The 26,652-nt window shown below is 42.2% G+C and overlaps 1 protein-coding gene across 2 annotated transcripts in view; it reads left to right on the top strand.

Annotated features, from left to right (window-relative positions):
- Positions 1-26,652, top strand: part of ADAMTS17 (ADAM metallopeptidase with thrombospondin type 1 motif 17) — a 407,931-nt gene that overhangs the window by 262,511 nt on the left and 118,768 nt on the right. For both annotated transcript variants that reach the window (XM_073618375.1, XM_073618376.1), the window contains exons 12-14: positions 1,561-1,706; positions 17,563-17,729; positions 19,935-20,062. In XM_073618375.1, coding sequence (XP_073474476.1) covers positions 1,561-1,706; positions 17,563-17,729; positions 19,935-20,062 — 441 coding nt within the window. The remainder of the gene's footprint in view (positions 1-1,560; positions 1,707-17,562; positions 17,730-19,934; positions 20,063-26,652) is intronic.

Genomic DNA, 26,652 nt, shown 5'->3' on the forward strand with positions numbered 1-26,652 from the left:
GTGATGGCTGCATTCGTTTTCCTTTTTTGGCTTTTTTTCACCTGGTGATTCAGCCAGTAAGTGTGCTATTTTTCAACTTCCATTAACAGACAAAGCTGTCCAACAAAAATGGCAGTTAGAGAGTTGACAAACCATATACCTCTGACTGGGGTGCTTACAACAATAAGCTTTATGTAAAAACCTTTCTCCCAAAATAAAAAAATTCTGTTGCTGTAACTGCATAAAAAGTGTTATCTGGAGTTCATTACTTTGTTAGTCAAGTGCATCTAAATCTGCTAGTCCATCCAACACTCCCATCCCCCCAGACCAACAATTCTGCTGTCTAAGTGTGTCTCCTTTGCTTCTTAATCCATAGTGGAGACATCCTAACAGGAAGTGTGTTACTGGCCAATCGCCAGGTAAAAAAAAAAAGGGGGGCGGACAAACTAAACTAATGCAGCTGTGACATTTAAAGCTGAACTCCGGGCAAAAAAGACTTTTGTTTAAATATTTTCCTCAAATGCATTTTGCATACCCAGATCTCGCCTTGTAAAAGTAGCAGTGACCTCATCACTGTGCTGCACAATGCATTACAGAGGGCAGAGCTGTGGGAAGAACCCAGCAGGCTCCACCCACTACAGGCTGTCTGCAGATAACTACTGGAGGGGGGCGGAGACAAGACCGGTCACTCTGCACAAGGAGAGAGAGCAGCAGTGGGCGGTCTTTATTACAGGAAGTCTCACCCTGGATTACTGCACAGATCTGGAAGAAATACACAAAAGCACACAGAGATTCAGCCAAGAATACACATGATGAATGCGTTTAGATATTATATATATATTTGCCTAAACTGATTGTAAATGATTACCTGGTAAAACAGCCCATTCGGTTTACAATAGAAGTAGACAAAGAAGAAATACACAAAGATCACCGATATTCAGCCAAGAATACACATGACGAATGTCTTTAGACAAAATTTGCCTAAATTGATTGTAAAAGATCACCTGGCAAAATAACCCATTTAAAATAGAATTGAAAGGCAAAACATTTTTGTATAGATAAAAAAAAAAAAAATTATAAACCCCTTTTTTCCTATTTTTTATAAGTGATCACATTCCCTCTGTTCTCAGCTGCATAAGAGCTGAGGAGAAACAGCAGCACACTGAGCTTCCCTGTGAATGGCTGTGCAGCGGGAGGCGTGTCAGGACAAGTCTGATCATTGGAAGAGAGTACACTGAGTTCCCAGCATAGCTAGAGAACTGACCACGGTGTGCTCTCCTGCTTAGTGTGGTCAATTTGTAATAGGAAAGCAGAGGGACTGGCCAGGGATTTCACATAAAAGAAGCAATACAAAGAGAAGAGGATACTTTCTCATACAAGTACATGGTACAGCAGACACATATCCGGAATATGAACTCTTGGGGTAACAAATAATTTATCCTTGAGTTGGGGTTTAAGAACTGGTAAGCTGCAATACATAAATTTTTATTTTCTGGTATAATACGGCTTTAAATGATATATTACACTATGACAGCGGGGTTAAAAATCTGCAATTCTCAGTCTTGGGAGTTTGTATTGCAGTGGTGCCGAGCCGGAGAATGCGTAAGCAAGACCCCAATCCCTCAGCATGTGGATGGAGACTGGAGTGCCTGGAGCTCCTGGAGCATGTGCAGCCGAACCTGTGCAACCGGAGCACGCTTCCGGCAAAAAAAGTGTGACAACCCACCGTGAGTGTTTCCTTACAGAAGACATGTTGATGATCTTTTTTTATTTTTTTATTTTTTTAAATTTTTTTAACCACTTAAGGACTGGAAGGATTTGCCCCCCTTAAAGCGGAGTTCCACCCAAAAATGGAACTTCCGCTTTTCAGAATCCCCCCCCTCTGGTGTCACATTTGGCACCTTTCATGGGGGGAGGGGAGAGCAGATACCTGTATGATGCAGGTATTTGCTCCCACTTCTGGGTATAGATATACGCGGGTATATCGACGCCATATGCGGCGCCTCCTCCGTCCCACCCGCTGTCTTCTGGGAGACTCTCAGGTCCCAGAAGACAGCAGGGACCTGTGGGATCGCGCAGCGTGACTCGCGCATGCGCAGTAGGGAACCAGGTTGTGAAGCCGCAAGGCTTCACTTCCTGATTCCCTTACCGAAGATGCCGGCTCCTCCACCCCAAAGGCCTGAGGGACAGATTGGCTTCGGGTGCCGACATTGCGGACGCCCTGGACAGGTAAGTGTCCATATTTTAAAAGTCAGCAGCTGCAGTATTTGTAGCTGCTGACTTTAAAAAAAAAAAAATTCAGCAGCACCTCCGCTTTAATAACCAGTCCACTTTTTGCGATACGGCACTGTGTCGCTTTAACTGACAATTGCACGGTCGTGCGACTCTGTACCCAAACAAAATTGATGTCCTTTATTTTTTCCCCACAGATGGAGCTTTCTTTTGGTGGTATTTGATCACCTCTGCGGTTTTTATTTTTTACGCTATTTTGCGACAATTTTGAAACAAAAACAATATTTTTTACTTTTTGCCCTAAAAAAATGAAAAAAATTAAAAATAAATGTCTTCATCAGTTTAGGCCCATATGTATTCTACTACATATTTTTGGTTAAAAAAAATCGCAATGAGCGTATATTGATTGGTTTGCACAAAAGTTATAGCGTCTACAAAATAGGGAATAAATTTATGGCATTTTTATTTTATTTTTTTTTGTTTACTAGTAATGGCGGTGATCAGCGATTTTTAGCGGGACTGCGACATTGCGGCGGACAGATCGGACACTTTTTTGGGACCTGTGACATTAGTACAGCTAAAAATAGCCACTGATTACTGTATAAATGTCACTAGGGGGCGATCAATGGGTTAAGTGTGTCCTAGGGAGGTGTTGGGGGGGGGAGGGGACTGACAGGGAGTAGAGAGAGATTACTGTTCCTAATCACTAGGGACAGCAGATCTCTCTCTACTTCCCTGACAGAAGGGGGATCTGTCTGTTTACATTGATAGATCCCCGTTCTGGTTCTCTGTGGAGCGATCGCGGGAGGCCAGCGGACATTGCAGCCGCCGGCCACGCGCATCTGCTCCGGCGTTGCGCACCGTCAATAGCTCTTAAAGCGGCCGACGTACAATGATGGTGGTTCGCACTTCCGTGCCAACCTGCCACAGTGTAACTGCGGTTGATGGTCGGCAAGTAGTTAAATTAGTTTACATAGTTATTCTCATTGAAAAAAGACACAAGTATATCCGGTTCAACCAATACAAAAAAAAAAAAACCTTAATACACAATGCACAATCCTGTACTCGCAGTTGATGCAGAGGAAGGCAAAAAAAAAAAAAAACCCATGAAGCATGGTCCAATTTTCAGTTCTATCCAACACACCAGGATAAGAATACTTATTTTAAATAAAAGTAAAAGGTACTGTATTTTTAGTTAAAGTGATACTAAACGCACACGGTTTAATTTACATTGTCCCTTCTATTTCTATATGTAGATGATGGCACTATAAATATTTTAATTAAAAAAAGTACCTTTTTCCTAATTGATATCTAGCTGTCACATGACCCAGCTCTCTCCCAGCCCGTCTGCAGGGAAACATAAGCAGGAGGAGCTTCTAGTCCCCTGCTGCTGTCACATGTTCAAAATAAAATAAAAAAAAAAACAGCCTTTGGAATACAGAGTAAAAATAAGTAATAAATATCAATAAACTGTTTTAAATTATCATACAAATATATATTTGAAACCAAATCTTTATTATTTTTTTTGGCAATAACATGGTGTGGGTGGATTTCTGCCAGTCGCAGGCTGTGCTGTGCCCCTCCAGCCTGTGTCTTAGAATAAGAGGGAGGTGAAGCCTCCATCAATCTACATGTAATATTCCGCCCCCATTGTGTTTAGCTGGTTAGTGGCCATGGAGGAGGAGGGAGGGAGTGGGCTTTCATTTACCACTGTGTATACGGCCCACGTGGGGGATTTTATAGCCACATGGGCTGCTCAGATGTGATGGGGAGGAGATGCTCAGCATAGAAACATACTAAAAACTGAGCATGTGCAGAGCTGTCAACATCGTCCTGCAAAATCCCTAGCTGAATTGGGGACATGGACAGAAGGGGGAGATAAAGAGCAGCAGGATCAACCAGGATTTTTTGCAGACTACAGGAAACAAATCATAGTGAGTGAGCGAGTATGAACAGCATGTAATACACCATTTATTCATAGTTTTTTATAATATGGGTTTAGTGACACTTTGGCCTCTTGCACACGATACTCCTGTTTGAGCATCTACTTTTTCAGACTTTTTTTTGTTTTTTGTATGTATTTGCACGTATTTTGCGCAATTTTGTGCACAGTTCCACGCAAATGTATTTTTTATTTTTTTTTTACTGAAGAATGCACGACGCTTGTTTACATGCCTGTGTGCCTAGGCATATTACAATGAATGGGCTGTATTTTAGCTCAGTAAAAAAAAAAAAAACCTGTACTGAGCTTTTTCGAGCTCCAGTGTGCAAGAGGCCTTTAAAGCGGAGTTCTGTTTAAAAAAAAAAAAATTAAAAGTCAGCAGCTACAAATACTGCAGCTGCTGACTTTTAACAATCGGACACTTACCTGTCCCTGGGTCCAGCGATGCGGGAGATCGAAGCCCCGCTCGTCTCCCCCCTCCTCTCTGCGGCGCCGGCATTGTAACTGTGGGCGCCACAGCCGGGCACCCACTGCGCATACGTGACCCGTGCTGCGCACCGTGACTGGCCGGGCAATCATCTGGGACGTGTGACGTGTTCCAGATGATTGCCAAGAGGGAGGGGGGGAGAGGTGATCTCCCTTTTGGTGCGCCGGGAGGAAGTGGGAGCTGGGACCCTCTAAAAAGAGGGTACTGGCTCCCCTCCCCCCAAAAAAAATTACATGACAAAGGTTTCATGTCAGTGGGTCACCTCCCTTAAAGCGGAAGTTCCATTTTTGGGTGGAACTCCGCTTTAAGTCAAGGAGATTTGTAATTTACAGTTACATGGCTGAAATAAAGTTTCTTATGCATGTGTTAATGATGTAACAATAGTAAAGATGTTGGTGCTATAAATCAGACTGTAGGATCAACATAGAAATAAATAAATATACATCATATGTATCACAAACATAAAAAAAAGTCCAAAAGTGACAAACCCTACACCATAAATAAATGGATTCTTCTGGTTTGAGAATTCTTCAAATAAAATCTTCACGAAGAGTGCTCAAGAGGTAGATGGCAACTCACTAGAGGGGTTTGACCACTTTTTAAGGCTTTATTGAATAAACCAGTGAGATCCTTGATAGAACATCTCTCCACTGGGCCACCCAACGTCAAAAACCGAGGATATGGAAACGGATTCCACCAAGGACACAACGGGGAGCAGGGATTCGTAATTTCCGCGTCCCTATGTGACATCCAATACAACCATTCTATCCAGAACGAGGCGTGGATCGCATGCCACCACGAGTGATATATCCATCCGCACCTGCTTGTACACGCCTTGGTGCCGGGCTTGGCACAGTCACATGTGAGTGCAAAATGTTGTCATTTTTTTAAACCAATTTTAATAAAACCTACTACACCATGAGAGCTTTTTTTTGTGTCCTTGGTGGAATCCGTTTCCATACCCTCGGTTTCTGACGGAGGGGGCCCCAGAGGGGAGAGATGTTCTATCCAGGAGCTCACTGGTTTATTCATTAAAGCGCATTTCGACCTACCTTAAAAAGAGGTCAAACGCCTCTGGTGAGTTGCCATCTGCCTCTTGAGCACCCGTGGTGAAGGTTGTATTTGAAGAATTCCCAAACCAGAAGAATCATTTTATTTATGGTGTTGGGATTGTCACTTTTGGACTTTTATAATTTGGGATACATATGATGTACAGTAAAACCTTAGATTGAGAGTAACTTGGTTTGGGAGCGTTTTGCAAGACAAGCAACTTTTAAAATAATTTTTGACTTGATATACAAGTAGCGTCATGTCACAACAGAGTATAAAAGAGAAGAGAGGCGCCTCTAAGTGTAGCAATATGGTTACATTTAATGAAGTTACAACATTTAGAAACATATTGCTACACTTAGAGGCGCCTCTCTTCTCTTTTATACTCTGGAGCTCCTGCTGGATTTTACTTCTAATCCCCTTGTGGAGGCTTCCATTTGTGGATGGACATTTTATGGCTACACAACCTGGTCACATTGCTATAATCTTTTTATATGGACTATAAACGAAAGGACCTATGAATAAATGGTTGTGGAACGAATCATTTGAGTTTCCATTATTTCTTATGGGAAATTTGCTTTGATCTACAAGTGTTTTGGATTACAAGCATGTTCCTGGAACATATTATGCTCGCAATCCAAGGTTTTACTGTATATCTATTGATTTCTATAATGATCCTACAAGTTTGATTTATAGCGCCAACACCTTTACTATTGTTACATCATCCTTTTAGTATACCTTTAAAGGGGCAGCTACTTTATTAAATCATCACCCCAGGTGCCAATACCAGCCACAAATTCACATAATGCATGTGTTAATACTGTGTAAATTGAGTCCAGATTGAGGGTAACACCTTTGGGCCCTTTCAAACAGGGTGCTGTCTGCTGATCAGAGCAAAGCGGGCGGATGACAGGTCCGCGCCCGCTCGGTTTATGCAGAGCGGACACAGACAGACCCCACTCTGCTCTATAGGGGGGCTGGGAGTAAATGGACTCCGCTGTCTGTTTGCCTCCAATCCGATCTGCCCATATGGAAGAGGATGCGGTCCTTCATATTTTTTAGTGGGCCTGATCAGACCTAGAGGTAGGTGGGTGTAAAGGGACACAAGTCCCTTTACACCCACCAGTCAATAGAAATGCATGGACCTTCCAATCGGGCCCGCCTAACTAATTAAGAAAGAACATTGTAGCAATAATATTGTTACAATGTATTTACAAACCAATTCTAAGTGCCGGTTCACACAGGGGCGACTTGTCAGGCGACCTAGTCGCCTGACAAGTCGCCTCCCGTTCTGTGCTACGGAACCGTTCTAATAGGAGCGACGCAAGTCGCTCCGACTTAGAAAAAGGTTCCTGTACTACTTTGGGGGCGACTTGCATAGACTTCTATGCAGAAGTCGTTTTGCAAGTCGCCTCGGAAGTAGTTTGCAGGTCGCCTCGCTGAGGCGACCTGCAAGTCGTGCCGCCCCTGTGTGAACCGGGGCTGACAGTGCTTCTATATAAACAAGTGGCTTTGTTTACACTTGTACAAGAGCTGAGGCCCCCTTCTGGTGTGTTGCATGAGCACACGGGTGTTATGTTTTGACTTTGTGTGTTGCGTAAGGGTCGGTTCACACTGAGGCAGCACGACTTGCAGCGCGACTGCCTCAGGCGACCCAGGACACGACTCAGCGGCGATTGCAAAACAACTTCTGTATAGAAGTCAATGCAAGTCGCCCCCAAAGTAGTACAGGAGCCTTTTTACTAAGTCGGAGAGACTTGCGTCACTCCGATTAGAACGGTTCCATTGCACAGAACGGGACGCTACTTGTCAGGCGACTAGGTCACCTGACAAGTTGTCCCAATGTGAACGAGGCTTAAGGAAGCCATTTTTTTTTAATAGGCTGGCAACACAGTAGACACAAAACCTACTCGCAGCATTGTTTTGTGATGCAACGCACCACAAGACCATGGTAGTGCATTACGGTGTAGTGCAAGTGCGTTACCTTAGTGTGTTGGGGTGCTGTTGAAAACAATGGTATTGCAATGCATGTAATGCAACGCATAGATGGGAAAACCAACGTGACCGAGGATCTTGTATACACAGTTCTGCCATTTGTTAAAACTTGTACAGGAGCTGCTGTCTGCAGTCCTCTGTGTATAACATAGGCGTGCGCACAGGGTGTGCCCAGGCACACCCTAATCCCCCCCATGCGCATTAGTGTTATCGTTCTGTGTAGCAACAGAAACATGGGAAAGATCTACCTCTTACCAGCTCTGCCATAAGAGAAGTGTTTATCCTTTTCTCTTTCACCGTGCCAGCAGGGAGATCAATGTGCCGGAGTCATATATATGTAGATACATACACATGCATGTGTGTTTGAGCTTAAGGGTGCACACCCTAATGCATTAGGCTGAGCACACCTATGGTGTATAATCAAAGCGGCAGACTTGCTTATATGAGAGCAAAGACCTAGGTGTTAAAGAGACACCTAGTTCCATGAATGTCAAAAGTGCCTGCCTGAGAGGTACCTTCAGTGGGGGGAAAAAAGTATATGATCCCCTGCTGATTTTATACGTTTGCCCACTGACAAAGAAATGATCAGTCTAGAATTTTAATGGTAGGTTTATTTTTAACAGTGAGATACAGAATAACAACAACAAAATCCAGAAAGACGCATTTCAAAAAATTTATAAATTGATTTTCATTTTAATGAGTGAAATAAGTATTTGACGCCTTCGCAAAACATGACTTAGTACTTGGTGGCGAAACCCTTGTTGGCAATCAGAGAGGTCAGACGTTTCTTGTAGTTGGCCACCAGGTTTGCACACATCTCAGGAGGGATTTTGTCCCACTCCTCTTTGCAGATCATCTCCAAGTCATTAAGGTTTTGAGGCTGACGTCTGGTAACTCGAACCTTCAGCTACCTCCACATATTTTCTATGGGCTTAAGGTCTGGACTGGCTAGGCCACTCCAGGACCTTAATGTGCTTCTTCTTGAGCCACTCCTTTGTTGCCTTGGCCGTGTGTTTCGTGTCATGCTGGAATACCCATCCACGACCCATTTCCAATGCCCTGGCTGAGGGAAGGAGGTTTTTCACCCAACATTTGATGGTGCATGGCCCCGTCCATCGTCCCTTTGATGCAGTGAAGTTGTCCTGTCCCCTTAACAGAAAACCACCCCCAAAGCATAATGTTTCCACCTCCATGTTTGACAGTAGGGATGGTGTTTTTGGGGTCATAGGCAGCATTCCTCCTCCTCCAAACACGGCGAGTTGATGCCAAAGAGCTCGATTTTGGTCTCATCTGACCACAACACTTTCACCCAGTTCTCCTCTGAATCATTCAGATGTTGATTAGCAAACTTCAGACGGGTCTGTACATGTGCTTTCTTGAGCAGGGGGACCTTTAGGGGCGCTGCAGGATTTCAGTCCTTCACCGCGTAGTGTGTTACCAATTGTCTTCTTGGTGACTATGGTCCCAGCTGCCTTGAGATCATTGACAAGATTCTGTAGTTCTAGGATAATTCCTCCCTGTTCTCATGATCATTGAAACTCCATGAGGTGAGATCTGAATCTGATTGATTGCTTCTGTGGACAGGTGTCTTTTATACAGGTACCATAACAAGCTGAGAGAGTGCTCCTAATCTCCTATTACCTGTATAGAAGACACCTGGGAGCCCGAAATCTTGCTGATTGATTTGGGATCAAATACTTATTTCACTTATTAAAGTGCAAATCAATTTCTAACTTTTTTGGAATACGTTTTTCTGGATATTGTTCTCACTGTTAAAATAACCCTACCATTAAAATTATAGACTGATCATTTCTTTGTCAGTGGGCAAACGTACAAAATCAGCAGGGGATCATATACTTTTTTCCCTCACGGACATGGATCTAATGTGCCTTATGGAAAATCCCACTTTCCTATTTATGCTTAAAGGGATGCTGAATCTGTGCTTCTCCAATTACAACACTGAGATTGCCCATGTCATGATGATAGAGGCATATTCTCTTTTTAGTAGTCAGTATACATACTAAGGCAACTATCATTTTCTTCAGAACTGAGAAAGATTGGACTTTGGTATGTTTGCTATTCAGCCAGATGGGATTTCTCTTTTCTTAGAACTACTTGAAGCGAGCCTACCAACTGCCTAGGGCAGTTTTTGTCCACCTTGGTTCCATGGAACCCTAAAGCCTCGTACACACGATCAGATTTTCTGCCGGGAAATGTGTGATGTCAGACTGTTGGTGGAAAATCTGACAGTTTGTACACTCCATCAGACAATTGCTGTCAGATTTTTCGTGGACAAATGTTGGATGGCAGGTTTTAAAATCTTCCACGGACAAATGTCTGTTGTTGGATTTTCCGATCGTGTGTACACAAGTCCATCGGACAAAAGTCCAAAGTACAAAGACGCATGCTCGGAAGCAATGACGAGCCAGAAGCGGTCGGTCTTGTAAACTAACGTTCGTAATGGATAATTAACATTCGTGACGCGGCAAATTATGAAATCTCAAAATGCAGCGCACAATTCCATTCTTCTTTAATAATGAAGCTGTTTTGCTGGTGATACTGATGGAGTTATTGCAAACAAATTTTCAAAGGCTTTTTTTTCTAGTGATATCAAGAATAATAATATGCTTTTTAATTTTTTTTATTTGGGCAAGTTACCACAACACCATTATGTAGTTTTTAAAATCAAAGATACAACTATGTTGGTGTCCCTTGTCAATTTTACATTGTATTTTTTTAAATGTAACTGTCTACTCCCAAACTGTTATTTGAAGTAAAACTCATATCCAAGTATTATTCTACACAATTTTTTTATTGTGCATTAAAAAAAGAAAACAAATAAAATTAGACATGATATCTGTCAATAGAACTTAACCAAAAAAGTGCATTCTATGCATCCAAAAATATAGAAAATATAACAAATCAAATCATTATTATTCAACCAAAAAATAAAATAAAAGCCTCATGCATGTGTCCTGCTTCTTAATATAGGGGGTCAACAATGCCAAGAGTTGGTGAAAGCAGGGGTCCCTCATCTGGAGATAATTCCGAAAAACATCTGGGTTATTCTCCTGGAGGCGTATGACATAATTGGTCACGATTAACAGAGCAACCAATTTTTGGTCCAAGAACTCCTCCTGTTCCTGGACTGGACTTGGGTCAAAGCAATAACTCCAAGGCCAATAATAAACAACGCGTTATCTCCTCCGATTCCGCAACATGGCTGGTTGACGAACGGCCATTCAGAAACGAACTGGAAAGTGCGAATCAACACTCACAAAACTTCTAGTAACACGAAATTAGCAGAAGGAGCCCAAAGAGCTGAAAAACAACGTAGAACGTCACTCAGTTTGTATTTGTTGCCCAACAATTCCTTGCCGTTTGTATGCAAGACAAGTTTGAGCCAACGCCCTTCGGACAAAAGTCAACGGTTTTGTTGGCCAACAATCCGATCGTGTGTACGAGGCTTTAGGTTCCTCCATAGGCTGAGAGGAGTTGTTTGAGCAATTTATGCCTTTCAAATCTGACACCGTGGATCGTTCAGCTATCTGTAAGAATGCGATTCTTCCAAATGACCACAAATGTGAGGAGAATTCTTCCCACTGACCATCACACTAATTAATGTACTGTAAGCTGTAGATACAGTAATTATTAGTTAGGGTTGCCTAAAAGTTATTTCGAGGGATCTTCCATTTTGAAAAGGTTGTAAAAGGCTGGCCTAGGGTATCAATACTGCTATCGTGGAGGCATCTTGGTGCCTGCAAGTATTTGTGTTACTTTTCAGTAGAACATCAGTGTAGAACCATTTTCATTGAAAGCGGAGCCTAAACTTGACTTGGGCAAAAGTTAAGACCTCTGTCGGTGCCAGGACAAGCTGATCCAGTGCCCAGGGCAAATGTGCCAAACTGTGCACCGAGCACTTACCCTGTTGAAGTGTACACCCAGTTGTCTTCTGAAGCTGGGAACCCACTTCCAGCTGCTTCCTCGCTTTTCTCAGCATCACGCCTCTGGGTTTGTCGGTTGGGTTTTACATGGACTCAGAAGTGCACAGTGACATTATGATGTCATGGGACCTGCCTGCTTTCTGTTCCTCTGCTGGCTTCTGTGTCTAAAAATGACAGCGGCAATTGAGTGAACTTCCAAATCCTGTGTGGCACCGGACTGATCTGGTTGAGGTTTGGTGGCACATGGTGCCCCCCCCCCCCATGACAACACTGTGTCCAGGGCAGCTGCCCCTCCTTGTCCCGGTGCTGCCCTCTGTACAGCCTAGGCTTGGTAACCAAGTAGCGCCACAAAGATCAATTTAAATACTAACAGTGGTGCTTGCAGGCGCCACAAAGTACCTGCACTTCACAGCAATTACCTTGAGCCATGACAGTTTAATTTTAATCTTCCTGTATGGGCAGTTTAAGATTACATGTGTGATTTGTGGTCCTTCCACTTTGTAAACTTTCTTTCAAGGATGCTTATACACAGTGAACGGCTGATTTACTATTAGAGGAACAGAGATGTTTGTGCTCTGGTGAAAATAAAAGTTTGCTGCTGGCAATGTCACCCTTACACTTGTCTGAGCCAAGCCTAAAACAGGAAAATGAGTGGATGCATGTGGCCTGTCCAAGTACATAGAGACTATATCTTGTAATTGAACAAAAGCCTTTAACACAAATCACATGCGGCTCCACCAGGCAAGCTTTACAGGGTCATGTCCAGCTTTGGCGTTTTTGCTAGAAGGTCCCTCTGTGTTTCTTATCATGTGCTATTTCAAAAGGCAATTCCTACTGTATGTGCTGATAGGTGAACAGAGGACCTTCACTTTCTTTCTCATGGGTTAACACTGATGCAAACTGGGGTCTTTTTTTTCTTACAGCCCCTGGGTCTTGGAGTCCAGAGGCTTTGTTGAGTTTTGGGCAGGATAAATATAATAATGTTGATAAATATTTCTGTCCCAAGTGGAGGGCTTCTCCAACTCAGTCTGCAGGATGGCCACCATATTTCCTCTGACCATTAAACCTGTACAAGATTAATATTACACCTTTCCATCCACTGAAGCTTTATTGTCCTTACTCGGAGAATTATTCCAAACCTTGCTCTCAGCGTTCATCACATTGTTGTCCATCATTAGAGAATGATGTGCTCTCTCCATGGGATCATGGGAGGCTGAACTGAGCTTATTACCATGCTCTGGAAGAAGCAGACAAAACCCCTGATCTCCTACATGGCCATAAACGGTGGGTAGGAGGCTTGCCCCTAGTTCCCTCCAAAAGCCTCTGCCCCAGTTGGGTCTGTCATCAAAAGCCATGGTGCACAAAGAACTTACAAAGAATAGAAGGGATCTCATTATTAGAAGGTATCATGAGAAGGGTACAAAAAAAATTCCAAGGCATTAGATATACCATGGAATTCAGGAAAGATAGTCATCAACAAGTCTGCTTTTGGAGCATACATCTGTGTGGGTAGTCTATGCAACCCTTGGAGTATAACTGGATACAGCCCCATCTTCTAATTGCTGCCTATGAGTAACTGTATGTAGAACCGCAGGGTCCTGGGAAAATTCTTACAAAGGCTGTGGCTTCAGTATGACGCTTTTACAGCCATATGCATTAACCAGTAATTTATCTAGTTAAGCAATACTGACGTTTTTATTTGTGAGCAAAGCTTGCTAAAATGGGCTAGTTTTGTTGTAGATTCTTCATGAAATAATGATTTGAATACTGTAAAATATTAACAATTAAACATTTTTTTTTTCGTAAATAGTTAAATAATTTCTAGTGCTACGATCTCTCTTGTTCAGTTGGGTTTTTGAAACCTTTGGTCTTTCGGCACATTGATATTGGCTGCATTTTCCACAGTATATCACCACTAGGCACTGAACTATATTGTAAAATGAACAGTGTACGCAGAATTTCTAAAAATGGGCTACTTATCTACGCCTGATTTGTCATTACACAGCCATAAACCAGTTTAGTAAAAGTGCTGTCCTTTTAGTAGGTTAAAAGTGACATCATATTTTTTGTAGCATGGCTGTTTTTCTTGAGCCAGAGAAGTTGTTGGTGGCATCCGGCAGACTCTGCACAGAAAAGATGCCTTCAGGACAGATTGAGTCGTATGAGATGAACCAGCTGCCAGTACTGCAATGTAGGAGTTGGTCCTGGACATGTAGAAGGGGCATGAGATCCTGTTATTCTGTTTCTATATTGCGTTGCACTGCAGATTACTTGGTAACAGCACACACAACAGTACAAAAGGTCATGAAGGTTGACAAGCCGTGTTGGCAAACCATTGCGGTTCTGTGGTTTCCAACATTCTCCCCAATGCTCTTTGAGTACGTGTTTTGCGTTTAGTAATCACCATATCTTATTGTGGTTTGTGAGAATATATTCAATTAATATGAATATCTTACCAAGAATAGTATGAGGGCTGTATCGAAAGTAATGCAAACGTGGGCATAACCTTTTTTTATTAACTTACACAAGTTGTTTAAATTTCCCATGTTGGAAGAGTAACTATTCCTCTATAATAACTCCTTTTTCTTTGGAGGTATATAATGGATTCTAAACAGAAGCAACACGTTATCATTGAGTTCTTGATGAAGGAGGGGTGCAGGCTGTACGATATCCACAGAAGTCTACGGAATATTTTACAGAGATCACACTATTTGACAAGAGCAATGTCTTGTCATTGGTGACTCTTGCCAATGGTGTCATCTCTGTAAACATTCTGTAGCCTTCTGTGGATGTCGGACAGCCTGCACCCCTCATTCATCAAGAACTCAGTGATGGCATATTGCTTCTGCTTGGAATCCATTATTTACCTGCAATGAAGAGAAGAGGAGAGTTACTATAGAGCAGGGGTCTCCAAAATTTCTAAATAAAGGGCCGGTTTACTGTTCTGCAGACTGCGTCTAGTGAGAGTAAGCAATGCCCCATGTTTGGTGTCAGAGGAATAGTGCCCCTTGGTGTCATTGGGAGGAGAGGTGCCCCATGCTTGGTGTTTTTGGGAGGAAAGGTGCCCCATGGTTGGTGTTATTGGGAGGAAAGGTGCCCCATGGTTGGTGTCATTTGGCGGGAAGGTGCCCCATTGTTGGTGTCATTGGGAGAAATTGTGCCCTTTCTTGGTATCAGATTAATAGTGCCCCAAGAGCTGGATAACAACAAGCAAAGGGCTGCATCTAGCCCACAGTTCAGAGACACTTGCTATAGAGGAATATGTTACTATACCAACATGTGAAATTTGAATGACTTATGTAAGTTAATAAAAAAAAAGTTATGCCCACTTTTGCATTACTTTCGTTACTGTTCTCGCATATTTTTTAAAGTGATACTGAAGTTTTTTTTTTAAGTTAAATATTAACAAACATGTTATAGTTACCCATTCTGTGTAATGGTTTTGCACAGAGCAGCCTGGATCCTCCTTTTCTCGGTCCCCCAGCCGTCACTTCTGGCCCCTCCCTCCTGTCGAGTGCCCCCACAGACAGACAGGCAGTCTGCTGAGCCGCTGCTTTGTGTGTCCATTCAGACATGGAGACATGGCTCGGCCCTGCCCCCCGTCTCTCCTCATTGCCTCACTGACTTTGACAGCAACGGGAGCCAATGGCACTGTGACAGACAGAGGCTTTTGGAGGGGACTGAATGCTAGCCTCTTGCCTACTGATTATGGGCCCTGGCATTTGGGGGAACGGTGCTCTTTGTGAGCTGTATGCCTGGGGACCCTGGAGGTGGCGTTACTTTAAATTCAGGCCCATGTCCCCCAAGACACACAGACTCTGGGGACCCTGTAGATGCCATATTACAAATAGTGACTGAGAAATATATAATGTATTACTTTAAATGGGACAGTAATATTTATACACAATATCCCCCAGGATATATGTAAAGACTATTCTTGGTTTGTTTGTTCTGAACTCAACATGTTATTTGAAAGAGCTGATCAAAAAAAAAAGAAAGAGCTGATCACATTGGCCTCTGTACAATGTAGGAGACGGGCCGACTCCTAGTGGAGCTCCTGCTGTTGTGAGAATATGTCCTGTGTTTAAACTTATGATAATGTATCATCTACTGTGTAAATCTCGGTGACAACAAATCTGACCTGTAGTGAAATCTTGATTTATCATAACAATGACCAGGCTGCTTAAAGGGATTAGTTAATGAGCTCATGTTAATTAGGTTTCTGGTCACAGATGTATTTTCAGAGTAATATGAGCAGGAGGTATACACCTCCTCTTTTTACTGTATATAAGACTTGTATCCCTTTCAATAAAAGTTCATTCCTGTTTGACCCTCAACACAGAGCCTCATCTCGTACTTGGGGGGAGAATTATTCGAATGGGTTTCTTGGCTGGTTGGAGTGTTGGGTAGCTGCCTTTGTGTTCGGGAATGGAATGTCCTTAACGACTTTAACCCCTTTCATACTCGGGGTGTCGTTACAGGCGCCAGCTGTGTGTCTCAGCCAATCAGGAGGGAGAGTCCCGGACAGCCGAGTCTCTCGTGCAACATCGCTGGATCGAGATGGGTCTCAGGTAAGTATTAGGGAGGCTGAGGGGTGCTGCTACACAGAAGGTTGTTTATCTTAATGCATAGAATGTGCTCCACTTGTCAGCCTCCTCTCCCCCTCTGGTGCCACATTTGGCACCTTTCGGGGGGGAGGGGGGGGGACGGGTACCTGTTCCCACTTCTGAGAGATCTTGCCGCGGCGCAATCACTTAGAAATTTAGCCCCCTTTATCCGCCGCCGCGCCGTTCAGAAAGTGCAGCGCGTTTCACGCATGCGCAGTAGAGAACCAGCTGTGAAGCCGAAAAGGCTTTACTACCGGGTTCTCTTACTACGAATGGTGGGGGCAGCACTCGAAAGCTGATGGAAACATCGGCTGGGGTGCCGACATCGCTGGACTCCAGTACAGTATGTGTAGCTGCTGACTTTTGCTTGGGGGGGAGGAAATGCCTCTTAAAGGATACTAATATAATATAACAGATCCTATGAGTGAGTTATTCATGGTTCAAGGTTTTCCAGCAGTCATAGGTTGCTCGAGTCAAAGAAGGTCTGCTGCGTATGCAGTCATGAAAAGGATGAGGAAGGGCAGCTCTGACCATTCATCACTCTTGGTGAGAGATAATCCCTTCGGGTTGGCATGCTTAGTGAAGGTTAATCTGTGCTTACATTTTATGACTTTACTAAGCGATCCTGTAGAGATCATAAGTGTTTGGCACTAAATCTCTGACATCATGCTATATCTGATATGTGAGTAGGGCATACAGTTGTAATAGTCTGCAACGTAAGTGTAAACTCTGGCCCCCATGGGGAATGAAGGCATGTCCTCTCTTCACAAATGCTATTTGAATTGGCAGCCAGACATATGTGCTTTTTTAAAACAATTTGCTTTGCTCAGCTAGAAAATACCTTAAAAAAACAAGCGGCGTTTCTCTTTTAATGTTCTTCTAATGATAGCTTTGTGCTAGTCTTGTTTGAGTTAGTACTTTGCACTGACATTCTGGCTCGGTTTACCGTTGTTTTAGAATTTTTCTCTCCAGTTGTTGTCTAGCGTTCCAGTGAAGTTTGTAAATGCATCTCATAAATCACTGTAATGAGCCGGTTGTATTAGCAGTAGGAGGAAAGGAAATGTTACACTGTTGTGTGGATAGACACAGCATTAGCTCATGGCCTAATTCCGAATCAGATTTATTAACCTCCAGACTGAAAGTCTTCCAAGGAATATGAATCAATGGCTTGGAAATCGTTTTACATTGTGCGGTCTCTTAGAGCAGGTACATAGCCTTCAGGACATCCAGAGGAGATCACCGGGACAGCAGGGTACATCCTGGTTGAGTTATGGCCCACCAAGTTTTGACTCTATATTTCCTTTTTTTTTTTTTTTTTTTTGACAGTCCGGGACCTGGAGGTCGTAGCTGCAAAGGAGCAAGTGTAGAACACATGGTGTGTGAGAATTCGCTATGTCCTAAAGGGAGTACCAGCTTCAGGGACCATCAGTGTCAATCTCATGACCGCAACAGCAACAAGAAGAAAAGCCTCCTTACCGCCGTAATTATTGATGGTACGTGTGATCCATACTACACTGATTCTTCACTGTTACTATAATGGGAAATCCAGTATTTAGTATATAGTGACTGACTTTTTTTTTTCTAACATTGTTTTTGTGGAACAGATTTATAAAACAGTGGATGCAAGGGGTGACATCTATAATGGAATTATATGTAGTTACTTTAAAACAGTGGTCTCCAAACTGCAGCCTGTAGGCCAGATGTGGCCCTTTGCTTGTCTTTATCTAGCCCTTGAGGCACTATTCCATCCACTGACTCCAACAATAGCGCCAAATTTCTGCCACTGACACCAACAATGGGGCACTGTGACTCCCACTTTCATCAGCAACGGCTCACAATTACATAGCTACATAGTTTGGTTGAAAAAAGACTCAAGTCCATCTAGTTCAACCAATAGAAGGAAAAAAAATTATATAATCCTATATACGTAATCCTTTACCCACAGTTGATCCAGAGAAAAGGCAAAAAAAAACCCCAGCAAAGCATGATCCAATTTGCTCCAGCAGGGGAAAAAACTCCTTCCTGATCCCCCGAGAGGCAATCGGATATTCCCTGGATCAACTTTACCTATAAATATTAGTATCCAATTATATTATGTATATCTAGGAAAGGATTCAGGCCTTTCTTAAAGTGAATAACTAAACCCCAACTTCACTATATGGACCACTTATGTATTGATACATGTTTGATCATATCCCCCCTTAATCTCCTCTTCTCAAGAGAGAATAAATTCAGTTCAGTTAATCGTTCCTCATGCCTCTTATCAGTTTGGTTTCTGCCCAGTTACACTAATTATGGGTCACAATTCCTCCCAGTGACTCCAATGATGGGTCACAATTCCTCCCAGTGACACCAATGATGGGTCAAAATTCCTCCCAGTGACTCCAATGATGGGTCCCAGTGACACCAATGATGGGTCAGAATTCCTCCCAGTGACACCAATGATGGGTCAAAATTCCTCAGAGTGACACCAATTGTGGGTCACAATTCCTCCCAGTGACACCAATGATGGGTCACAATTCCTCCCAGTGACACCAATGATGGGTCACAATTCCTCCCAGTGACACCAATGATGGGTCAAAATTCCTCCCAGTGACTCCAATGATGGGTCACAATTCCTCCCAGTGACACCAATGATGGGTCAAAATTCCTCCCAGTGACACCAATGATGGGTCAAAATTCCTCAGAGTGACACCAATTGTGGGTCACAATTCCTCCCAATGACACCAATGATGGCCCACTATTGCTCTCACTGACATCAATTATGTGGTAATATTACTCCCACTGACACCAACCATAGGGCACAACCCCACCCCCCCACCCCCCAATGACACCAATAATAATGCACTATTCCTTCCACTGACACCAACTGTACTGCACTATTCCTTCCACTGACACCAATGATGGGGCACAATTCTTCACAATGACACCAGTGATGTTTATGAATGGTTTATTCCCACTGATGCCAGAACATTTTCTGTTCTCGATTGCCCCCCCCCCACTAAAGTCTGATGGACAGTAAACTGTCCCTTTGTTTAGAAAGTTTGAAGACCCCTTTCAGGTCTGCTATGGATTTAAGGGCAACACCACGCCAAAATTTAAAAAAAAAACGGCATGTGGTCCCCCCAATCCATACAGACACTTAGCTCTGGTATGGATTTTAAGGGGAACCCCACACCAAAACGTTTTAAAAAATACCATGGGTCCCATCCCCCCCCCAAAATGCATACCAGACCCTTGCGCCGAGCATGCAGCCTGGCAGGCCAGGAAAGGGGGGGGGGCTTTGGGGCAGGGGAGGGCATCTTCCCCACAAAAAAAAAAGCAATGTCTCCCAGTGTAGATACATTATCAATCACGGCTGCATGTTCGGATAAGGGTCTGGTATGGACTTTGAGGGGGGGACCCCACACCATTTTTTAATTTTTTTTATTTTTATTTTGGCGTGATTTTTTTTATTGCTGAGGAGTCATCTGTTGTTAAGGACGCGGCGGCCAGCTTCCCACCCCGCTCCTTAACAACCATCTAATGTTAAAGACGCTGGTGGCCGGAAATTAACAGTGAAAACTGAGGGGAAATTTGCACCTAGACTTGTGTGAACCTAGCCTTAGTTTACTGGTCTTCCCATACGAAGCTAAATTTAATTTGGGTGACTCAGAGAAAAATACATTGCCAACTTTTGCTTTCCTTTTATTTCCTAGATAAGCCATGTGAGTTATACTGCACTCCTGTAGGCCGTGATACTCCAATACTGGTGGCAGACAGAGTCCTGGATGGAACTCCATGCGGTCCTTATGAGGCAGATCTATGCGTCCACGGGAAATGCCAGGTGCAGTAGCTCAATAGTCTTTTGCAAACTTTCAAACATCTAAGTAGCAGTGCTATTAGTACTCGTCTTGCAAAACCACTGCATATTGTCATCACTCTTATACTCTTATGTATAATCAATTTTTTGGGGTTTTGTTTAGTACACAAAGAGAATTAGTGACATAAATTAAATACTTGGTACAAATGTGTCATTAAAACAATGATATGGTAGGATACAAGTAGACATTGCATAGAAATGACCCATAATGTAAAACAAGTAGTATGTTTTCTCAGCATCTGTCACATATACCGTATATCCCTTTTGCAAATACAATTTGTCTATGGATACATCTATGTTAGGAGAATTCTGTGTTTAATTTTACAAGAAGGAATACATTATCTCTGATTACGTGTGTGTGTGTGTGTGTGTGTGTGTGTATGTGTATATATATATATATATATATATATATATATATATATATATATATATATATATATATATATATATATATATATATATAAATATATGTATATACTGTATGTAAGGGTTTACAACCACCTTAAATAGACTGTTGATGTAGAACTTTTCATTGATCCATATGCAGAGGTTCCGCGCCCTTCCGTCGCATTGAGGGAACATTTGTCAACCTACTGGTCAATTGAGCTCGTCTCAATAGCTGCAAGTAATGGCTATAAGTTAAAAAAAAAAACAGCTGCTCACCAAGCGTTTCATAAAACTTTATTGTTCCAAAAACATAAACAATGAAGCCCTGCCTGGAATATCCCTCTCTGCAAAATATATCTATTATTTTATTATTATTATTATTAATATATCGATTAATTCAATTCAGTCATTGCTGTAGAAATGTGTTGAGAAGGGATCCTCTGTACTGGAGGTCCCTGGTATCTTCTTGAGTTTGTGACCAGCGTTGGGGGACTAGTTAGATTTTCTCAATTCTTTCTTCCAATTTTCTAATTGGATTTAATTGGAAAATGTGAGAATCAGGGGAGAAAGTTGCGTGAAAACCTTTATAAATAGACCCCTTAGTGTAATCAGAAGATTTTGACTTTGTTTTTCCTTTAATATAAATTTGCTTTTTTTTTAATCTCTTCCCAACCACGTAAGTCATATACAGGGAGATAAGTGGGCGTCAAGGTCCAGCCGCTGCACATATGCTAAAGGGATTTTCAGAACTGCACCACAGAGAAAATAATGGGTAGCAACTAAAAAAGTGTAAAAACGACATAAAAGTACTCTTAGAAGGGCAGCTGCTATCCTATTTTTGATGTAACCATCAAATCACTATTATATTCATCAGAAAAGCTCGATGCTGGTAAAATGCATCCAGGGTGGTCTGAGGTTGTGTACTGAGAGCGCGCTCCCTACGTTATGCATGCATGTCTCCGACAACTCTGGCTCACGACTTCTGATCGGGATCCAGCAGGATGGACTTCCAATCACGTGACCGTTGTGAGACTCACCTAAAGGCCTGTGGCAGAGGGTGGGGTAAAGGGGGTTAATAAGCAAGTGAGCTTGCGGCTTCATGTACATGGGAAGTTGTTTAACCTCTCCTGAACATTTTAACTTGACAGCTAGAAACCAGCGTCTAAAAACGTCCGCTTAGCTGCATTTGTGTCTAGAAGCGTTAGTGAGAAAAAAAAAAAAAAAAAACGAAACGCTGCTAAACCCGAATTACCGCGTTTACAAGCTGTTACAGGCGTTTGGCGTTTCAAATGCCTCTGAACATGCGTCTGAACCCTACTTTTTTGAGTTCCAAAAAATGCTTCTAAACTCAACTGCCTAGAAACTACTATAAGGCCTCGTGTACACTGCTGCTGGTAAACGGACGTTCAGAGGCAGTTGGATGCTTTTTTCAGCAGCTCCTGAACTCATCCAATGTTATCTTATGTGTACATGTACACAGGTTCGTTTAATGTTGTTTTTAGGCAGTTGCATTGATAGACTTTTCTTTGAAGGCAAAAAAATGAGTTCAGACGCCGAAGTTTCCGATGCAAAACGCTGCTACACGCGGTACTGGCGTTTTGCAGCGATTTATTTTATAAGAGTTTTTACAGGTGCCCTATTTTTTAACATTACAAAACTTAAAAATGATAGTAAATGATGAAAAAACACAATTTAAAAAAAAAAACTTGTAATTGCTTGCTATGCTTCATAGACCATTTATATACCCCTAATGAGCATGATCAAATCCAGTACACCACCAGCATTGCTGTTAGCCAAAGTATAATTGGAATTTGACCTATATGTTGTTAGATTTCAACCAGATGACCCCACCATTGAGCTTCACCCCCAATTTGATCAAACATAGTTGCATGAAATTTAGGGTTAGTGTTTCCTATTAGGGTTAGGGGGTTATGTTTAGGGTTTTCCCCTTGAAGAACAAGTTTAGGGTTATAGTAAGAGTTATGGTTTCCCATTAGGGTTTCCGGTTAGGGTTAAGAGTTAGGGTTTCCCATTAGGGTTAGGGTGTTATGGTTAGGGTTTTCCCCTTGAAGAACAAATTAGGGTTTCCGGTTAGGGTTAGAGTTTCCCATTAGGGGTAGGGAGTTATGGTTAGGGTTTCCCATTATGCCTAGGGGGTATGGTTAGGGTCTCTGGTTAGGGTTAGAGGGTTATGGTTAGGGTTTTCCCCTTGAAGAGTTAGTTAGGGTTTCCCATTAGGGTTAGGGGATTATGGTTAGGGTTTTTCCCCTTGAAGAACAAGTTAGGGTTTCTGGTTAGGGTTTCCGCTTAGGGTTAGGGTTTCCCATTAGGTTTAGGGGGTTATGGTTAGGGTTGGGGTTTTCCCCTTGAAGAACAAGTTAGGGTTAGGTTTCCGGTTAGGAGTTAGGGTTTTTCATTAGGGTTAGGGGTTTATGGTTAGGTTTGGGGTTTTCCCCTTGAAAAACAAGTTAGGTTTAGGGTTTCCGGTTAGGGTTTCCCATTAGGGTTAGGGGGTTATGGTTAGGGTTTTCCCCTTGAAGAACAAGTTAGGGTTAGGGTTTCCGGTTAGGGTTTCCCATTAGGGTTAGGGGGTTATGGTTAGGGTTTTCCCCTTGAAGAACAAGTTAGGGTTAGGGTTTCTGGTTAGGGTTTCCCATTAGGGTTAGGGGGTTATGGTTAGGGTTTTCCCCTTGAAGAACAAGTTAAGGTTAGGGTTTCCAGTTAGGGTTTCCAGTTAGGGTTAGGAGTAAGGATTAGGGTTTCCCATTAGGGTTAGGGGTTATAGTTAGGGTTTTCCCCTTGAAGAACAGGTTAGGGTTTTCCCCTTGAAGAACAAGTTAGAATTTCCGGTTAGGGTTAGGAGTTAGGGTTTCCTGTTAGGGTTAGGGGGTTAGGGTTTCGGGTTAGGGTTAATTACAAATATTTAAAAAATTGCAATTAAAATTTGCATAAAAAAAGACAAAATTAATTAATTAAAAAAATGAAATTACACATACAGCTTTAAAAAAAAACAAAAATTCTAATAATCAATTGCAATTTAAAAATTAAATATATTAAAAAAATTGCAATAAAATTTTGCATAAAAAAGACAAAATAAAAAAAAATGAAATTGCATATACAGCTTATAATAAAAAATATACTAATCAATTGCAATTTAAAAATTAAATATATAAAAAAAATGCAATTACATTTTGCATAAAAAAGACAAAATAAAAAAAATGAAATTACGTATACAGCTTATAAAAAAAATAAACAAAAAATATACTAATCAATTGCAATTTAAAAATTAAATATGTAAAAAAATGTGCAGTTTTTCCTCGCATATGCTCATTATGGGATCCATAGTAAAAGCACCGAATCTGAGGTAGATACAAGTATACTGCTGCTCTCTCAGCTGTTGCTACTCACTCTGGTCTCACAGAATGGCTGAAATAGTTAAATAATACTGTTTTTTGGGTTTTGGGAGGGTCCTATGATATTATCTTAAATAAACGCTCCTAGACGCAAACGCGGCATGCAAACGCTGCAAAGCGGGCGTTTTTAAACGCCGGTTTGAAGCTGTCAAAAAATTTGTTCAGAGGAGGTTGCCTCAGCGTCCCGTGTACATTAAGCCTAAAGGACCCTGTGTACATGTATTGATAAGATAACATAGAGGAGAGTTCAGGGGCAGCTGAAAAAAATGCCCAACTTTTAATAAACGTCCGTCCGTTTACCAGCAGCAGTGGACATGAAATGAAGCCTCAGAGTTTAAAAGCAAAATATAGCAATCTGTCTCTCTACTATGTTGACAGTAAGCAGTGGGGGGGGGAAGAGATCTTTATGGTGAAGCAGTTTATAGAAAACATTGCTTTATCGGGTGAGCATTTTTAGAAGACAGTGATCAATGGTTATGAGCGAGTATACTAAGCTGCCAGCTCTTTGACACTCTCAGGGGTGTATTTATGAGCATTGAGTTGGCCATTGCAGAAGAAACCTAGATCTACGCTCTGAGATGAATAGCTGGAACTGTGGGGGGGGGGGTTAAAGTTAAACCCCTTTAATAATACATAGGAATTATGATTAAATACTTGCCCCCTGGATGATTTACCCCCCTTCATGACCAAGCCTTTTTTTGCGATACAAGACTGCGTTATTTAACAGACAATTGCGTGGTCATACAACGCTGTACATAAATAAAAATTGACTTCCTTTTTTTCCCCACAAATAGAGCTTTCTTTTGGTGGTATTTTATCACCTCTGCGTTTTTTATTTTTTGCACTATAAACAAAAAGACCAACAATTTTGAAAAAAAAACAAAACAATATTTTTTACTTTCTGCTATAAAACATATCCAATAAAAAAATGTTTTAAAAATCTTATTTCATAAATTTAGTCCAATATGTATTCTGCTACATATTTTTGGTAAAAAAAAAAATCCCAATAAGCGTATATTGATTGGTCTGCGCAAATGTTATAGAGTCTACAAACTGTGGTATATATATATATATATATATATATATATATATATAGACTAGAATTTTTATTTATTTTACTAGTAATGGCGGCGATCAGCGACTTACAGTGGGACTGTGATAATGCGGTGGACAATCTGACACTTTTGACACTTTTTGGGAACCAGTAACATTAATACGGTGATCAGGGCTAAACATATACACTGTCATATACTAATGACACTGGCTGGGAAGGGGTTAAACAGCTAAGGTGATCAAAGGGTTAAATGTGTGCATTTTTCTCAAAAATGGAAAAAGTAATAAAGAATGATCTGATTAAAAAAAAAAAAAATGTGTGCCTAACCAGTGTTTTAGTGTACACAGTGTGCTGTTTTTACTAAAGGAATTAATGGACTTTATTCCCTGCTTTGTGGGGAAAGAAAAACCACTTTAGTGCGAACAGAACAGAGCTCTGTACCGTGTGTCTTCCCGATGATCAGCGGGGGGCTGGCTGTCATCCATTGGCCGGCACCCGGTGATTGGCATCTGCTGTGTATAGGTCCCATACCTGGTGGAGATCGAGCTGTAGAGGGGGCTTCTCTTCCACCTCCTGTCTAACACCCCTGGTAGAGATGACAGGGAGTGTAGGACACAGAGTGGCACGAGGGCCGGTATAGCAGGTGGCACCAGCTGAGGCTTGGCAGGAAACCAATGGCTCTGGATCACCAGACAGGTACCCAGGAACTGGAACTCCGTGACGCTGGATCAGTAGGCAGGAACGTAACCGGAACACAAGCCAAGGGGTCATCAACAGCTGGGCAATGCAGGTACAGGAACGTGAGACAGGATCAGGATACAGGCCAGAGTCGGTACACGGTCAGGCCGCTCGGTACAAGAGCTTGAGAGAGGAGCCGAGTCAAAGCACAAGCCGAGGTCACAAGTAGGGAAACTAGAATCCAGAGGAGGGTTGCGGTCAGGCCGGTCAAACACAGGTAGACAGGAAATGGATCAGGGCACAGGTAGACAGGAACAAGCTGAAAGACCACTCGGCAACGGGTTCATGTCATCGTTGGGTTTAAACAGGCTGTATGCGCCTATGCATATTTCCTCTTGTGCACAGGCTAGCGTGCCAATGCGCGTTTGGCTTCAACTGGATTTCTCTTACAGTATAGTCACAGCACAGACGGGTTGCCCCCCCTACCCGGAAGTGCCGCATCACATACCTAGTACATGAGCTGGCGCAGCAGAGCCGCCTTACCACCGTAAATGTCAGTGATACGGTTGGCAAGCGGTTAAAAAAGATTTGAGCTGTATGTGTACTGCTATATTTCATGCATGTAAAGACTTTGAAGCTACATCTGCCCGAGAAAATTTCTGAATATAGAAAATGGCTCTGTTGCTTGCCATTGCATAAAGTAAACGGCCCTCCTTCCTTAAAGCTATGTTAGGCAATAAATTACAGGGTGCTTTAAAAAGAAAGCAAAGTTAATGTTATATCCTCTTGTAACTATAACATGCTATAATGTATAATGACAGATCTCTTTTAACAGGGATTGCACAAGCATATACTTTATTACCACAGACTCACATTGGCACTCTGAACACTTCTGACCGCTGTCAGTTTCTTGAAGCTATTTTCAGGTTCTTTAAATAATTGTTCAAACTTTGCAAGCAATTTGTACTAGACCAGCTCAGCCCTAGCAGAAGAGAAGGTGCCAGCGCAGAGCCATACGATGC

The sequence above is a fragment of the Aquarana catesbeiana genome, linkage group LG03 (genome assembly GCF_042186555.1).
Source record: "Aquarana catesbeiana isolate 2022-GZ linkage group LG03, ASM4218655v1, whole genome shotgun sequence".
In the NCBI taxonomy this organism is placed as follows: domain Eukaryota; kingdom Metazoa; phylum Chordata; class Amphibia; order Anura; family Ranidae; genus Aquarana; species Aquarana catesbeiana.